Here is a 17,250-nt window from a genome sequence, read left to right as displayed (position 1 = left end):
TCGAACCTTGTGGTTTTTTTATTTGACGGGGCAGATGGGGTCAGTACACAATAAATAACATGAATATAGGAACTGCGCCGTATCGCGGCTGGCGGGGTGGGGCAAGACATTGGCCAGACCTTTAGTCTGCAACAGGACAGAAGGACAGCCGGACCCCCGATCTTGGGCAACTGGCGACCCGCGGCTGGGAACCGGGGCTAACTCTTCCCTCAGAGTTCCACGCGCGCATCGCGGTAGGCCCGGTCCAGAGCCCACTCGGGCTGTGAGTCGGTGCCCCCTTCTCCGGCAAGGCGGGCCATCTCCTGTTGGAACAGCGCTTGCCGCGCTCGGCTGGGGTCCACATTAATCCAGTTGTTGGCAATCCACTTGGTGCCGCGCGTGACCAGGCAGCCCCCGTGCAGCGAGTAGTCGTCTACGTCACCCACCCAACCTAGAAGAGGAGGGTGACGTGAGATCCTAGGCTGGGCTGGCCAGAGCTTGGCCTCATAGGCACCAAGAGCATGACCAAGGTGGGTCCAGCTATGCATTCCTTGTGTAGCAAACACCCAGACCTAAGGCTTCCTTGGAGGCTCCTCATCTCACCCCACTAATGTATAGTCAACACTACTGGCCCTCTGAAACCAGCTTTCTTGCTGTTGGGCCTGTCCATATCCCTTCCCATCCTGGGTTAGCAAGGGACATGTGTCCCAAGCCCCAGGGAGTAGGAAGGCTGGGGCATCAGGGAATGATAGGGATGGATATAACCCAATAAGCAGTACAGGTCCTGGGGCAGTCTGCTAAAGTCACTAAGGATGGCCTTTGGGAGGCACCAGGAGCAGAAAACTATTTGGAAAGCAGCCAGAAACAGCCCTCCATTGTGGCAGACGGGGGCTGGGTAAAGGGAAGCTGTACTCAGGGCACCCCCCCCAGGCCTGGCCATAGGCCCTCACCTTGCCCATCAGGCAGGTAGTTGTACCAGAAGACTGCTGTGCCCTGTCGGGGCTTGACACGCAGGTTTCCCTTGTCACAGTGCCTCCGTGTGTCACGGAGGTCCACGTCATCCTGAATCAGACTCTGTGGGCAGCAGGGTGGTGGGGTGTTCAACCTGTCCCCACTCTATGGCCAGGCCAGCCAAGGGTGACCAAAGGGAAACCAACCAGATATGCCCAAGGAATAATTTGGGCCCACATCCTTAGACCTGGAGAGGTGTGTACTTCACTTGTCTAAGCCCCTGCCAGCCCACAAGAGTAATAGCCCAGTTGACCCTTACCATTTCATCGTAGGTTCTGTTATCTGCTACAGGGAAAACAGTCTCGCCCCCACCAGTGACGTTGTTCAAATAAAACAGCACTGTCATGTAGCTGTAAGGCAGGGGGGCCACTGAGCAGGTCCCCAGTTGTGGATGCTCCCAGGGGCTTACCTGTGGGCAGGATAAGCTGCCCAGGTTCCTGTTGCCAGGGACCAGGACAGACTAGGATGGGAGACAATAGGGCAGGCCAGTGCCAAAATGTCCCTAGCCCCTCCTTCCCCGAAACCCAGTCTCTTACTGTGAGTTGCAATGGTTTTTTGGCCAAGATCACAGGTGCACTCAGTTAAATGCCATGGCCCCGAGCAAGGGCCTGGCAGGGAAAGGTAGGCTAGCAGAAGCAACAGGGCGCGCTGAAGGACTCCTTGGGGATGGGAAGGGGCTGGGCCAGAACAGCCACCTGAAGAGGAAAGAACTGCCTTGACAGGGGAGGGAGGCACAGCTTCAGCTTCTCTAAGTGGAATCAAGATCAACACCTGGAGGAATGGGCAGGACAAGCTAGGGGCCCAGCCTTGCCCCTTGCTTCAGAACTCAGGGGGCAAGTTTTGGTGTCTGTGGGTACTTCAGTCTGTGTTGACTCCAGTGGTCACGATGGCCAGTGGCCACCCCTTTCCAGCCATTGGGTAAACAACTTGTGGGGAGAGGTGAGGGCATCACTAACCGGGATAACCCAGTGATCTCCTGGCCCCATGCCAAGGGGCACGCCCACAGTGCAGGGCTGCGCCTGTGTCATGGGTGTTCCTGGTCTGAGGTTTGAAGGCAGCCCCCAGTTGGGAGATACTTGCCGGCAGGAGGTCTCGAAGGGTACAGACTCGTTGGCTACCAGCTTGGTATGGGAGCAGATGGTCTCTGGGTACACAGGCCCACTGTCCACGTGGGCATGGTAGTGGCCCCCCTCACCATATCGAACAACCTGCAGCGGCTCGCTGAGCTCCACGATCTCAGGCGACAGGCGAGTGAGGCGCAGCACCCTGGTGGGCAGCAGGCATTTGGCTGGGCAGCCCCAGGCAAGGTGGTGATCTGAAGGAGCTGGCCAAGGTGGACCCTAGGCCTGCCACAAGCTCTGCCCCTACCCACCTCCCCTGGAAGTCCCTTAAGCCATCTCAGACTGGCCCTGTAAGAGCAGGAGGGGGTTACTCATGATGATCCTTCTCCCTCAGATGCCAAAGACAGAGACACCTGCTATGTGGAAATGTTGACATTTCCACTAAATAAAGGGGGCAGGGAGTCCTGAGGTCCTCCTCCCTGGAAGAAAGTTGTTTATTTAAAAACCCTTTTCCTGCTGTGACGGGGTCAGATAAGGGGTCAAAGATAAGGGGTCATTTATCTAATCAGAAAGAAGTGCTCAATCTCTAATCCCAGTTGCCCATTGTGTGCCTGCAAGGAGGGCTAATTTGCCTTTGTTAATTGCCTGTCTTTCAGTGGGTCCCAATCCTGGTCTAACAAATGGAACTTAATCCCAAATGGGTTAATCCATTCTGTCCTCTTGGCCCCAGACAAGGACTTCTGTGGAAGCCCTGCCCAGTCTTCTCCCCCTGCTCCAGTGAGAAAAGCTTCAGGTGCTCACCTCTGGCGGATGGCACGCATGACGTGGTGGGCACCCTCACCCTGGTAGAGCCAGGTATGGTGGCTGTTCCGCACCAGCTCACTGGACTCTGCCTTGTGGCTCCTCATGTACTTGTGGAAGTCCCGAAGGTCCATGTTGGAGAACTCCTGCAGACTCAGCACTCCTGCACAGGGCACCCACCATCAATGCCCGCCAAGCCCATATTGGGAGGCAACAGTGGCAGGCTGCACTTCCCTACCTACCCCAAAGGCAGCAGCAGCCCCTGACCTCAGGCACTGAGGGGCCTTGTACACTTGTCCCCCACCTGGACTTTTGGGTCAGATGAACCTGGTTTCTGTCACATCAGGCCTTACAGGAAGACCCAGAGCAGTTCCTTTTCTCAGTTTAAGCCCTAATTTGGCCCTAAGAAGGAAGAGGCCCACCCCCTATTAGAGTGGCCAGAGAAGGTTCTCCAAAGGAAGCTTGAGCCATATGGCCAGGGCCCTGGCCTTCCAGCCTGGCTATATAGAGTGGTGGCCACTCTCCGGCCTGTGGAGGGTGAGGAGAGAGCAGGCAGTGCTGGGCCTCATCCAGGGCCTTACATACATACGCCAGGGTGCAAGCAGGGCCAGCCCCCGGGGAGTTCCTCATGACCCCAGGTCTCATCCTGGGTGGAACCTACTTCGCTAGCCCTGCCTACTGCGTTACCAGCCCACCTTAGCGACGAAAGTCAGGCCACCCCCTCTCATGAGAACATTCTCCACTGTCCCTGCTCAAACCATTAAGCAGGGGTTCTACCCTCTTGGGGTTCTGGAAGAGTAGTTGGTATCTTTGCTCCATGTTATTCTGGCTGACCCAAGGACGTCACCTTCCACTCTTTGGCCCAGATTCCTCTGAGGGTGGGGGACATTCAAGGGCTGTGAGACTGTCACCACCTCTGTTCTGGGGCCTGTAGCAGTGTGGCAGCCATCCAGCCACAGGTCATGGCCAGATTCTTCACTCTGGTTCACCAGCCGCAAAGCCACTCTTCCAAGTCCTTTCTAACTGCTGTATCTTCCTCTCTTGGTCCAGAATTTGGGCATGAGGGTGATGATCACACCTCAGAAACCTCCTGAGAGTTATTACCAGAGGGGGCACCACTTGCATGACAGCTTCCCTGCCCACCCCTCCCCAGCAGTTAGCACAGTTAGCAGCACTACCATTTTAGGCGCTTCGGCATGACTCCAGGTGGACAAGAGGAAGGCAAGGGAGATCTCACTTAGACCAGGGAAGCTGTCTGCTGGGGTGGACCTCGTGTCTGGCTGGAGAGATGGATGGAGCAGGGTAAACAGCCAAGCTCTAGCTGGCCTCACTGTCGCCTTGCTCCTGCTCCACCCACTCTGTTCTCTGCCAACTAGCAGCCCTACTTCCTGTCCCCAGGCTCTCAACTCTGCCTGATGTTATCAAAAGGGTCTCCAAGAACTGCCCTCAAGACCATCACCAAGGGGAACAGGGGGCCTGGCTGCCTGCCTACTTCCCAGGGGTAAAAAGCAAGGCTGGATCTTCGCCTCCCCATCTCTGGTCACTATAAAGGGGTGCAGAGAGGCTGCCTGGCTGTGGGGGAAGGGCCCAAGTTTTCAAAATTGTGCACCTGGGAGTGGGCAGGAGGCTCACGGGGATAGGACTGTGCAGAGGTGTGAGCTCACCGTCACCATCAGGGTCAGCCTTGATCGCGGCGTACATCTCCTGAATGCTCTCTGGAGTCATCCACCATCCATTTCCCAGGCGAGTCTGGGCCAGAACCTAAAGCATAAGAGGGTCCCTCAGTGGGTGACCCCAGTGATGGAGAGCCAGCAGAGAACAGATGGCCCAGTGCTTGTTGTGGAGCAAAGTGTTCAGGTGAGGGCATGGATGAGGACACAGGGCAGAGCCCATTGGGCCGAAATGAGTGCAGGTAGAAAGGTACAGAGCATCTGAGGAGAAGGCCGGGGGCTGGGGGTCAAGAGGCGTAGGCCATTTGCATTCCCGGACTAAGGGCCCGTGGCCTTCATGGAGAGCACTGTTGGTTGGAAGCAGAGTGAAGGACAGGCCTGTGTCCCACTCAGATACTCCGGGTGAGATGGGGAAAGCCAAGTCCTGGGTGTTAAGGGAGAACAGGCACCAGGGGGAGACCTGGTTAGGGCATGACCACCAGACCCCTCAGAAAGACCAGGCTCAGTGGGGTGTTCTGTGTGGGCAGTGCCCCGCACCACCACCCTGCCAGACTTCTCTCAGAAGCTTGGCCCTCCAGCCTGGCTGTAGAGTGTGTGAGAGTTATGCAGAGAGAGAGGCAGGCTGCTGGCCACCTCAGAGCTGCCACCCCATCCACCATGAATTCTGTGGGGCCCCCAGCCATGAGAGCAAGGAATGCAGGCTACAGAGGTGCATCCCTCCAAAACTATGGTGATAAATGCCATCACCCCCAGGTGGATTCTCCTGCCATCTTCTGAGGTTCCCAGGGTAGCCAAGAGCTCTCCAGAGGGAAAGGGGACCTCCTGGGTCTGGGCATGCCCAGGCAGGTCTGGGTAGTATCTGACTTTTGGGACCAGGCCTGGGCTGGACAAGTGACCTGGCCACCAGAAAGGTGATTCTGGGCACTCCCACCCTGAGCCTACTCAGGTCCCAGGATTCCAACCTCACGGAGCTGCAGGTGCCCATCACGGTTCTGGTCCAGCAGCCGGAAGAGGTCCAGCTGGCTGACCTGCATAGTGCTCATTGCCTCTTCATACTCTTCAGTAGGCAGGATCTGGCTGCGCTGTAACCCCTTCATCTGCGCCAGATGGATGATGAGCCGACACTCTTCATCAGTCAGGAAGCCAGGGATTTCTGCCAGAAGAGGAGGTGGGTGAGGCCAAGGACTGAGCCAGGGCGCCGGTGCACCCAGTACCTTCCTCCCTTCAGGGTTCCTGGGGTACTGCATGTCCATCAGTGGCCACCAGGTCTGGAGGATGGAGGACTTTACAGACCCCTTGATTCTGACTTGTCAAGATTGAGTTGTCCTGCAAAGGCTGGCTGGCGTTGGAAATGTGGGACCTCTCTTGATGATGAGAGCACACATTTTCCAGGAGAGCCCTGGGAGGTGAGCCAGAGCTAACCTGGATATGGGCTGACCCATCTTTGGGTTGGGACTGAAGGCTAGAGAGTGATCCTGAAGGGCAGAGGGTTGATTGCTACTTTTTACTGGGTATAAATATTTAAAGTGGGGAGATGGTGGCTGCTTCTTGCTTTCATTTTAACTTTTCAGCATTATTCAAATAAAAACAGCACAAGACATCCAATGTTTCAGGCCAGTCCAAGGGCCTTCCCCTCCAATTTCCTGCAAAGATGGGTGCTGGCCATCTGACCAGGGCTGAGTTGCCCAGTGCTGGAAGATCAGTGAGGGTTACTCAGGTTTTGGGCAGATACTGGTCTCTGAAAAGATGTCCCAGGTGTCCTTTGCTTCCTCAATTCCTTCCCTGGTACAAATGTTCACTTAGTGCCTACTCTATGCCTCTACACCCCTGAGTAAAGATCAGTCAGGCCTGGGGCTTGGCTTCAGTGGCTGGCTGCCTGCACACCAGGCACAGCTGGTAGGTGGCTTGGTGGAGCTAGAACCTGAGCCTCACATCTAGGGAGCCCACATTCTGGTAGCCCCAGACACTTCCAGAGCAGGAGCATGGGCCCTGCTTCCTTCCCTTGTTCCTGGGAGAGCGGACTTCACTGGGGGACAAGAAGTACGCAGAGGAGCTGATTGGAGGAAGGGCGGCACTGCTACCTGCGGAGTGGCCTGCCGCTTCTCTCAGTTACACTTCCAGCACAAAGTTCCAGTCATTGCCAAGAGGAAGGAAAATGGTCACTCAGCACCAGGGTTGGAGCTTTTTTTATTTTTTGTAGAGATGGAGTCTCCCTGTATTGCCCAGGCTGGTCTCAATTTCCTGGGTTCAAGCTATCCTTCCACCTCGGGCTCAAAAGTGCTGGGATTATAAGCATATGACACCACACCTGGCCTGGAGTGGTTTTTAATAGTAATTACAGCAGAAAATACTTAGGTAGCACAGACTCTGCCCAAGGCACTGTCCTAAGCACTTCATACACATCAACTCCTTAATCCTTATACTTACCCTAGGAGGCCAGGCCCCATTAATTCAACCTTCCTATCTAAGAGGAAACCCAAGCACAGAGAAATCAGTGCCTTGCCACTGGCCACCCAGCCTGCTGTGTTCCAGAAACCATGCTCATGACCAGATTCAGCTACTAGGAGCAGGTGACCCTGATGTGATAACACTGAGGATAGGACAAAGGCCCCCACTCTTGGCCTGCATGATCCCGTGACCCCAGCAAACCCAGAAAGGGTGTGATCCAAGGGGAGACAGCCCTGTGGAACAATGGATTAGATCAAATTGCAAATCAACAGAGTCACCTCTTGATTGCTTAACACACAAAATTTAAAAAGAAAGAAAAAGGAAGCCAGAAAAAGAAACGAAAACACAGGCCCAGGTTTCTTCAGTTTATTAGGTGCCAGTAATCTGCAAGCCCAGTGGAGGTGCCTCCAGCCTCTACAGTCCCCTGCTGTGTGCTAATCAAAAACAAACAGCCCAGTCAGCATGTTGGGGCCTCACCAGGTGGGTCCAGGCACCTCGGAGCTGTGCAAACCCCTGCAGGATCTCCTCTGTTGGCTCCCTGGGTGCAGGAACAGCCCTATAAAACCCTCAACCTCAGTTCATTAAGGCCAAAGCACAGAAGGCAGTGATGGAGCAAGGGCTGTGGCTGCTGGTGACACTGGTGATGCTGTGGGATGACAGCAGGGTCAGGGGCTCCCTGGGGCTGCATGAGGTGCATGCCCATTCCCCAAGCCATGGCCCTATGCCACGACATTGGCTACACAGATGCGTCTGCCCAACTTGCTGGACCACATCACAGCGGCTGAGGCCATCCAGCAGTTGGTCAGCTGGCTGCTCTTGCTTGCCTGGGAGTGCCACCCTGATGCCCACCTCTTCCTCTGCTATTTACCCCTGTATGCCTTGACAGGTAGGACAGGGGCTCCCAGGTGCAGGGCCCTGGAGGGCTCCCTCAGGGCCCTGCTCTGGTGGCTCAGGTCTTCAGTAATCCTTGCTGAGCACCTATCAGGGCTGGGCGCTGACAGGCACAGAGAGGAAAATGGATCGTTTTGTTAGAGTGTTCCAGACAGAGGGAACCAGGTGCCCTTAGGCAGGAGACCATCAATGGTGGTCAAGGGCTCTTGAATGTCAAGATAGGGCAGGTGGACAAGTCGCTTCAGGCTGGGGGTTGGGGGCAGGCGGGCTGGAACCTCCTCTCCAATGAGGCGTGGAAGCTATGTCTGTCCAAAGAGACCCTGGCAAGAGATGGAGCAGAGGCCCTTCTGGTGGCCTTTTCTCCCAGAGAGTCCAGAGATCCCAAGGCTGTTTCCTCTTCCCCAGCCTAACCTATCCTGTGAACAATGGTTTCTCCCAAGAGCCTCTGGGTGGCCATGTCAGCAGAACTCAGGATCAAGCCCTTGAACTGTTTGCCAACCCCAGCCCTGGCTGCGGTGCCCTGAAGGCCTTTCAGGACAAGAGGGAGGGCCCTGCTTCCTCACTTTAAGATAGAGAGTAAAGGCCCAAGGTGCAGGCCACCTCTCGCAGACAATGGATGGCCACAGAGCCGGAGGGAGAGGTGCACTGGAAAGCTGGCAAGGCACCTGAGTGGGAGGGGGGGAGTGAAGAGGCAGAGCTGAGGGCTGAGATGTGGGGCAAGTGGGAAAGCCAGGCTACAGGGCTGTTGCTAGGCGACCAGTGTCGTTGCCCAGCAAGCAGAGAGTTCCAGGCCACGAGACAGGGGTAGGAACATGGAGAGGTTCCAGCTGATCTGGGTGCTCAGCCTGTGGCGGTGCAGCCCCCGACCCTTTCCCCCAAAGGGTCATCTACCCCTCCTACAGCCTGTGCGAGGCCATGCAGGCCAGCTGCGAGCCCATCATGGCCTGCTACAGCTACCCCTGGCCAGCCATCCTGCATTGTGGAAGCTTCCCCTTGGGCCATGATCTCTGTATCACTGCTGTGGCCAACAACAGCTCCCGCCTGGACCGCCCATGTGAGTCTGCACATGGCTGGTCTCCACCTTGCTCGGCCCCACCCCTTTCAAATCATTCAAATCATACAGGGATCAGGTAAACTGTACTCAATGTCACCTACAGCAGGCATCTGTCTCAAAAAGGGTAAAAAAGGGGGAAAAGTGGAGGTATCAGCCCCCTCCACCCCCTCCTCACTCCACCCCCAACCACACTGGCCAGTGCCTCGCCTTGCCCCTCTTCCCAGCGCTGCGTGCCAGCTGCAGGGACTGCGAGTTGCAGGATGCAGGCTCCTCCAAGGAGGTTCTGGACACTCTCTGCACCAGTGACTTTGATGAGTCCTGGGCCTGTAGCTTTACACACCCCTTCCAAGTGCCTCCATTGCAGCTCCTGGCTCGGGGCTGAGGCAGTGTAAGAGGGAATATCCAAATGCTATGCCTGGTTGGAACAAAAAGAAAAAATTCCTTTACAAGCATAGGACATTGCTAAAACAACAAAATGAAACCAAAAATTCTGCTAAGGAAGGTGGCAGACTGATTCTAAGGGCAGAGCATCAGACAAAAGGGTTTAGTCTACTAGGTGGAGGGGACTGATGGACTGAACACTCTTGGGGGTTTAGGGAGGACTCCTAGAGGCCCATCTCCTCACCGGCCCCTCTGTTCCCACTCAGCAGTGAAGGTCAAGTTCTCCAGGCCCAACAGTACTTCCTCTGGCCCCTGGGACTGCAACCTTTACTCCAGACTAGAGGTGCTGAAGATGGGACCACTGCCCCCTGCAGAGCTGGAGCCCACCCTGCAACGCTGGCTGCAGCTGGATGTCACATGTGTGTACAATCTTTTTCGAGGAAGGCACACAGGGACCTATGTGTTGAGTGGGAAGATGGAGGCCTGCTGGCTGTTGGTAACCACGGCCTATGCCTGGAGCCAGGGCCACCAAAATTTTCGACTGGCTGTGCGCCATTGGCACCCTCACCAGTGCCAAGAATAGGGGCTAACCCCGCCAGGGAGAGCCTGGGACTTTGTAGCCATGGCCTCTGCAGTGGCCATGCAAATTGTGTGTGCTTCCATGGAAACACATACAACCCTCTTTCTGCTGCCCCCCAAGGAGACTTACAAACCAGAATCCAGAGAGGCACAAGTCTCAAACAGGGTGGAAGTACACTTTCCATGGACACAGCTAGGAACTGCTTCTTGAGCAGGTAGTCCTCCGTCTGGCCAAGAGGACAGACAGGCTCCCAGGCAGCTGTCTATGCTGGGTAGGGAGAACCACCTTCTGTCCTTCCCAGGCCTAGGATGACAGCCTGGCTAGTGGCCTGCTACTACTGCCCACATGCCTCGGAACCCCAAGCTGAGTCTCCGGGCAGGCACATAGCCTTGGGCTATGCTCACCTTGGACAAGATGCTGTTTGTCGAACCCCGGACAGACTTAATTATACCTGATTAACCTTTACCGGTCCGTAGCTTTGCCAAGCAGCAGGCCTATGAAAGAGCAGGGGTGTGTGTGGCAATGCAGAAGCCTGAGCTAAATTCCTTAAAAACTCGAACTAGCCAGGCGCAGTGGCTCACACCTGTAATCCCAGCACTTCGGGAGGCTGAGGCAGGCGGATCACGAGGTCAAGAGATTGAGACCATCCTAGCCAACATGGTGAAACCCCATCTCTACTAAAAATACAAAAATTAGCTGGGCGTGGTGGCGGGTGCCTGTATTTCCAGCTATTCGGAAGGCTAAGGCAGGAGAATCACTTGAACCCAGGAGGCGGAGGTTGCAGTGAGTCGAGATGGTACGCACCTGTAGTCCCAGCTACATGGGAGGCTGAGGCAGGAGAATTGCTTGAACCCGGGAGGCGGAGGTTGCAGTGGGCCAAGATCGCACCACACTGCACTCCAGCCTGGCCATAGAGCGAGATTCCGTCTCAAAAAACAAAACAAAACAAAACAACAACCTTGAACTGATACGCACACTAAAATTCTTTCTCTACTTTTGGGCCTCCAGTGTTTGTCATGAGGACTATGGTCTGATGTAGCTGCCTAATTGTTTTCTTAAGCTGAAAAAGAATACATTTAGAAATCCTAAGATAAAGCAGTCATGATTTTAAAATAAATTGTTTTGTATACTGGTGGCAATTACTCATTTACCTCAAATTGTTAAGAAAAATGGATTGAAACTCTTGCTGGCCACTGGTAGTACCCCCTGCTGCCTTTGAAGAGGGTGCCAAGTCAGAAGGATACGTGGAGGATGCTCTAAGCCAGCAGGCAGATGCTGGACTGGGCTGAGAGCACCCAGTGAACTCCTCCAGCCAGCCAAGAATTAGCGGGAGGCCGGGCACAGAGGCTTATGCCTGTAATCCCAGCACTTTGGGAGGCCGAGGCAGGCGGATTACTTGAGGTCAGGAGTTCGAGACCAGCCTGGCCAACATGGTGAAATGCTGCCTCTGGTAAAAATACAAAAATTAGCTGGGCATGGTGGCGGGCGCCTGTAATTTCAGCTACTCAGGAGGCTCAGGCAGGAGGAGAATGGCTTGAGCCCAGGAGGCGGAGGTTGCAGTGAGCCGAGATCACACCACTGCACTCCAGCCTGGGCAACAGAGCGAGACTCCATCTCAAAAGAAAAAAAAAATCAGCAGGAGATACAACTCTGGCCATTGGACACACAGCTGAGACAAATCAATCCTCTTACATATGCAGCTCACCTTTGTGGGCAGAGGTACAAATGACACAAATAAATACGGAAAATAGTTTCCAGCAGTCCTAAGCATTTGAGAACAAAACCCAGCAGGTTGATGCAACAGGGCGCCTGGGAACCTTTTAAGATGGGTTTGAGGACAAGAGGTCTCTGAAGATGGGATGTGTGAGCAGAGGCCTGCTGGAGCTGAAGGCACGCTCTGTGGGAAGAGCCAGGTCTAAGCCTTTTAGTGAGGGAATAGTACATACAAAGGCCCTGAGGCAGTAGTGAGCTTGTGGTGTCTGAGGATCAGCAGGGAGTAAATGGAGTCGGGGGTGGGGGCAGGAGATGAGTCTAAGAGGCGAGAGGGCTTTTAGGCATCAAATGAGACTTAGAAGTGAAATGGAAACTGTTGGAGACATTTAAGAGAGTGATGAGCGGCTGGGCACGGTGGCTCATGTCTGTAATCCCAGCACTTTGGGAGGCCGAGGTGGGTGGGTCACCTGAGGTCAGGAGTTTGAGACCAGCCTGGCCAACATGGTGAAACCCCATCTGTACTAAAAATACAAAAAATTAGCCAGGTGTGGTGGCGGGTGCCTGTAGTTCCAGCTGTTTGGAAGGTTGAGGCAGGAGAATCACTTGAACCCGGGAGGCGGAGGTTGCAGTGAGCTGAGATGGTACCATTGCACTCCAGCCGGGGCAACAAAAGTGAAACTCCATCTCAAAACAAAAACAAAACAAAACAAAACAAAAAGAGAGAGCGATGAGATCTGATCTGCTATGACAGAATCAGTGTGGGGTGGGGTAGGACAGCGGGAGAAGTGGGCCACATGTAAGAAAGCAATGTCCCCAGAGAGGTGGCAATGGTTCAGAAATGGAGCACTTCTGTTCTGAACAGGATGGTGCCCTCAGCTGACACCCAATATTCCAAATCCTTTATTTCCCTACCAAGGGAAAATGACCTACCAGTCATGGAAGTATTTGCCAGGAGCTCAAGCCTGGGCCTTTTGTGGCCCAGGTCCCAATTGCCAAGTGTCTTTAGAAACAAGGGTGGGAAACAGGAAATATTTCTCAAGGAGAGACTGGGGGCTGCACGGGGTCTTCCTTGAGAAGTGCTAGGGTTCCCTTCTACAGAGATGGAGGCACCTTGGGGTGGACCCCAGTTCCCTTGCCCCAGCTCACATCTTTAGCATCCACTCTTCGATCCCAGGTATCTTGGGTCCCTGAAGCTGGCAGGTCACAGGTTTAGATCCAAGAACAGCATGGCAGAGGGGGCAGAATCTATAGCAGGTCCACTCTTCTCGGGCCCTGCTTGCCCATTTAGAATAACTGGGTAGCAGACCAATGGACAGAGGGACAGGCAGGCCCAGAAGACAGACACTGCTCCTGCTGGGGATGAGGCATCCTTCTTTGTAGTCATCCAATACCACAGTATTCAGGAACTGCCCCACCATGACCACCCTCTTCCCTCTCACACATCTGGACTTCCTGTAATCATTGATTGCAATCTCTTGGTTATGCCTTTTGAAGTTCATCTGCAGAAACAGAGATCCATCTGATGGCTTAACCAGAACCAGTTTACCTTTTGTCAAATCTCTTCTGCTTTTCATAATTTGCCCTTGGTGACTTTAGATCTGGGTTTCTCATTCTATGCTTTTTTTTTTTTTTTTTGTGATGGAGTCTCACTGTCACCCAGGCTGGAGTACAGTGGCACGATCTTGGCTCACTGCAACCTCTGCCTCCCGGGTTCAAGCAATTCTCCTGCCTCAGCCTCCCGAATAGCTGGGATTACAGGCATCCACCACCATGCCCAGCTAATTTTTGTATTTTTAGTAGAGACGGGGTTTCACCATGTTGGTCAGGCTGGTTTCGAACTCCTGACCTCAAGTGATCCACCCGCCTCAGCCTCCCAAAGTGCTGGGATTAGAAGCATGAACCACCAAGCCTGGCTCATTCTCTGCTTTATAGGACAAGCTGTTTATTAGGGAGACTTTGGCTTCATGGCTTACTTAACCTAACATCAATATGAATTAGATATATACAGATCCCAGGAAGGCTGCTGAGAGAAAACAGTGCCTCCTCAGATGTGTCCGTTCATAGTAGTCTAGTTAGCAGTGTAGTAGTAATGGGGTGAGTATTAGTTCCTTCCTGGACCCCTCTTTCCTGACAGTCATCTGGCTTTATCCCATACTTCCCACAAGTCGTTGCTCAGATTTTTTTTTTTTTTTTGAGATGGAGTTTCATTCTTGTTACCCAGGCTGGATGCAATGGCACGATCTTGGCTCACCACAACCCCTGCCTCCTGGGTTCAAGCGATTCTCCTGCCTCAGCCTCCCAAGTAGCTGGGATGACAGGCATGTGCCACAACGCCCTGCTAATGTTGTATTTTTAGTAGATGGGGTTCCCCCATGTTGGTCAGGCTGGTCCCGAACAACCTGACCTCAGGTGATCCACCCGCCTCGACCTCCCAAAGTTCTGGGATTACAGGCGTGAGCCACCGCACCCAGCCTTGCTCAAATATTTTTTTCAGGCAGGTCCACCTTGGCTACCTTATTAAGGGTTCCAGCCAGGCATGGTGGTTCACACCTGTAATCCCAGCACTTTGGGAGGCTGAGGAGGGCAGATCACCTGAGGTCATGAGATTGAGACCATCCTGGCTAACACGGTGAAAGCCCGTCTCTACTAAAAATGCAAAAAATTAGCCAGATGTGGTGGCGCATGCCTGTAATCCCAGCTACTTGGGAGGCTGAGGCAGGAGAATCACTTGAACCCGGAAGGCAGAGGTTGCAGTGAGCTGAGATCATACCATTGCATTCCAGCCTGGACAACAAGAGAGAAACTTTGTCTAAAAAAAAAAAAAAAAGAGTTCTAATCCCAGCTGAACTTCTGCCTTACTGTCTGCTATTTTTTTTTTTCTTTGAGATAGGGGTCTCTCTCTGTTGCCCAGGCTGGAATGCAGTGGTACGATCTTGGCTCACTGCAACCTCTGCCTCCTGGGTTCAAGTAATTCTCATGCCTCAGCCTCTTGAACAGCTGGGATTACAGGTGTACACCACCACACCCGGCTAATTTTTGTATTTTTAGTAGAGATGAGATTTCACCATGTTGGTCAGGCTGGCCTCAAATTCCTGACCTGAAGTGATCTGCCTGCCTCAGCCTCCCAAAGTGCTGGGATTATAGACATGAGCCACCACGCCCGGCCCTGTCTGCTATTTTATGTTGGCAAAAAAGAAAAAAGAAAAAAAATCTGCCTTACTTGTTTGCAATCACATATCACCATCTGACACACCAATGTATATATTTATTTGTTTGTTTATTGTCTGTTTCCTCTTCATTTGAATGTCAGCTTCAGGGTTTTGTTTCATTGTTTATATTTAGTTCAATGCTGTGTTCCTGGCACCTAAAATAGTGCCTGGCACAGACTTCAACGTTACTCAATAGTAATAGTAATAATAACAACAACCAGCTTTGGGTGCCTCTCCCACAACAGGACTGACAGCATAATCTATTTCCCTACAAACAGCATGCATATGACATCATTCTGACAGGTCTAGGCATAATCCCCAACCAGGACCCTCTGCCTTGGAGGTAATGACTTGTGCTCAGATGTTCTACTTTGGCCCCAGCTCCTAACCCATTCCATCCCCCGGCAGGCAGGAATGGCCCTGGGTTTGCAAATATGTTTGTCACAGAGGCCAGGTACCCAGGGCTGGGCTACACAAACACCCTGGACGATGTCCATGGGACTAGGGGTCCCCACCCAGTTGACACTGGTGGTCTTTGAAGGACTCTGGGGTCTTCACAGCTCGCACTGTGGCTTTACTGCATAGGCCTTAGAGGCAGGCTATGTGGGTTCTAATCCTAGCTTCACCACTGAAGTAACCATGTCAGCCTGGCCAAGCCACAGCAGCTCTCTGTCCCTAACTTTCCCCCTCACTGGCCTGAGTAGGATCTACACCCACTTCACAGAGGGGTTGCAGGAATTAAATGAAATAATCATATGAAGGCAAGCACATAACTAGCGCTCAGAAACGATGAGCTATGTTGTGGCTCCAACTGGAGTCACCCTAGAAAGCTTTGCCCATGATGGCTGAACAAAGACTTCACCTTAAGAAGAATCTCAGAGTGCTGGCAGCAAAAGCTGAGCCTCTGACTGGTACTCCAGTGGAGGAGGCTGGGGGGGTACCAGTTTATCTGCATTTGGACGGCCTGCTTCTCATCAGACCACAAGGCCCACTTCGGCAGTGGGATTTTCCCCAGAGGTCCTGAGGTCGGCAGAAAGCTGGTTATCAGTCTCCCACCTTCCTCCCAGTTCTAGAGGGTGACAGAATTAATGGTGGCACGGAAGACAGGTGCAATGAAATGTTTAGACACCAGCCTCAGGCTCACCCTTCCAGCCCTGTGATGGAAGAATGGACTGCAGGGAGTTGGGATAAGAGGGAGTGTTACCCTATTTCGAGGACCGGGAAGGTCCTTCACTTTGGTAATCCTCTGGAAGGGCTGCTTTGAAGCAGCCATTTTCAAAATAGAGGTCACGTGGTCACAACGAGCCTCAAGGTGGCCACCAAACCGCAGCCCCTGGCCCTTCCCAGGAGTATCTGGCGGACTTACCGAAGAGCAGCGGCTTGAGGCTGAGGGTTCGGATGAAGTGATCCCTGTCGGTGACCAGCTGGACCTTACGCTCGTGCCCCACCTAAGGAAAAGGCGCACAGCGGACAGCTGGGGCGCCAGACCGCGCTGCCCAAGAAGGGCCAAGTCGCCCCGGCCCGGAGCGCGACAGCAGGCGAGTGAGTGGGAGCGCGCGGGACCGACGCAGAGCAGTGCCGGGGGCAGCGTGGGGACCCGGGCTGAGCGCCGGTCCTCTCGGGCTCAGCCGTGCAGGGCCTGGAGCGCGGCGGGGCAGGGAGGTCCTCACCTTGATGCCCTCCAGCCGGGTGAGGGGACCTAAGGTGGGCTCGGGCCCGGGGCCCTGGGCACGGTGTTGGGGCCCGGGATCGCTGCTTTCGTCGCCGTTGCTGTAGTGCACGAAGAGCAGCAGCGCCAGCACGTTACCCAGGTACAGGTGCACGAACACCATCAGCACCAGGAAGTAGGCGCGCGAGCAGATGCCGCGGGGCTTGCACAGCGGACGCACCGGTGCGTCCTCGCCGTCGCCCAGCCCGGCCGCCGCCTGAGCCTGGCAGTGGTCTGGCGGCGCCCACTGCGGCCTCGAGGCCTCCTCGGCCGCCGCGGTCTCAGGCCGCTGGCCTGTCACCGCCGCCGCCGCCATGGCACCCAGGTCGCGCGCGCGCCCAGGGGAGGGGCCGCGGGGGTGCCCGCGCTGCGCAGTCGCCCGGACAACGGCCGCCAGGCCCGCGAGCGCCGCGGTCACTAGGAGACGGTGCCTGGGGGTGCTGAGCCCGCCCGGAGCCGCCTGTGTCCGCGCCGGGCTCGGCCTTCCTGCGCCTTGAGCCCCAGCCCACGCTGGGGCTTCTCTTCCCAAGCTGGGTTGCCGTCGGGCAGAGCTGTACACTCTCCAAGTCAGAAGCCAAGGCCCCAAGCGTAGACGCAGACAAGAGTGGCACCATTAAGGCATATACTAGTGGGAGCTTCTCGGTGCCTGCGTGAAGACGCCCTCTTGCCTCCGGGAAAAGTATCGTCTGCATCTTCTTGCTTCAGGAGCGGGGGTGGGGAGCGCAGCGCGGAGGAGGCAGTGCT

The 17,250-nt window shown here is 54.6% G+C and overlaps 1 protein-coding gene across 2 annotated transcripts; it reads right to left on the bottom strand.

The window, feature by feature from the left end:
• P4HTM (prolyl 4-hydroxylase, transmembrane) lies at positions 1–17,191 on the bottom strand. 2 transcript variants are annotated; one of them, XM_008971827.4, is made up of 9 exons: positions 16,469–17,191; positions 16,165–16,246; positions 5,485–5,675; positions 4,517–4,613; positions 2,853–3,015; positions 2,071–2,256; positions 1,250–1,340; positions 930–1,053; positions 1–430 (listed from the first exon to the last, which is right to left on the bottom strand). In XM_008971827.4, the coding sequence occupies exons 1-9, from the start codon at positions 16,820–16,822 to the stop codon at positions 210–212; spliced, it is 1,509 nt and encodes a 502-aa protein (XP_008970075.2). In that variant the 5' UTR covers positions 16,823–17,191; the 3' UTR covers positions 1–209. The 2 variants fall into 2 exon arrangements, with proteins under 2 accessions (XP_008970075.2, XP_034812282.1); XM_034956391.3 differs by having other exon boundaries at positions 1,250–1,399; positions 1,947–2,256; positions 16,469–17,189.
• Positions 17,192–17,250: the final 59 nt, after the last annotated feature.

This window comes from Pan paniscus, chromosome 2, assembly GCF_029289425.2.
Source record: "Pan paniscus chromosome 2, NHGRI_mPanPan1-v2.0_pri, whole genome shotgun sequence".
NCBI lineage: Eukaryota > Metazoa > Chordata > Mammalia > Primates > Hominidae > Pan > Pan paniscus.
The sequence above is the reverse complement of the archived record's forward strand: the minus strand, read 5'-3'. Positions and strand labels throughout refer to the sequence as shown.

Excerpts from the sequence above, each read along its gene's own strand:
- P4HTM (XM_034956391.3), bottom strand. The coding sequence starts at position 16,822 with ATGGCGGCGGCGGCGGTGACAGGCCAGCGGCCTGAGACCGCGGCGGCC. Across the intron at positions 5,676-16,164 it reads CCTCAAGCCGCTGCTCTTCG|AAATCCCTGGCTTCCTGACT; the intron begins GTAAGTCCGCCA and ends CTCTTCTGGCAG. Across the intron at positions 1,400-1,946 it reads GAGATCACTGGGTTATCCCG|GTAAGCCCCTGGGAGCATCC; the intron begins GTTAGTGATGCC and ends TCCTGCCCACAG.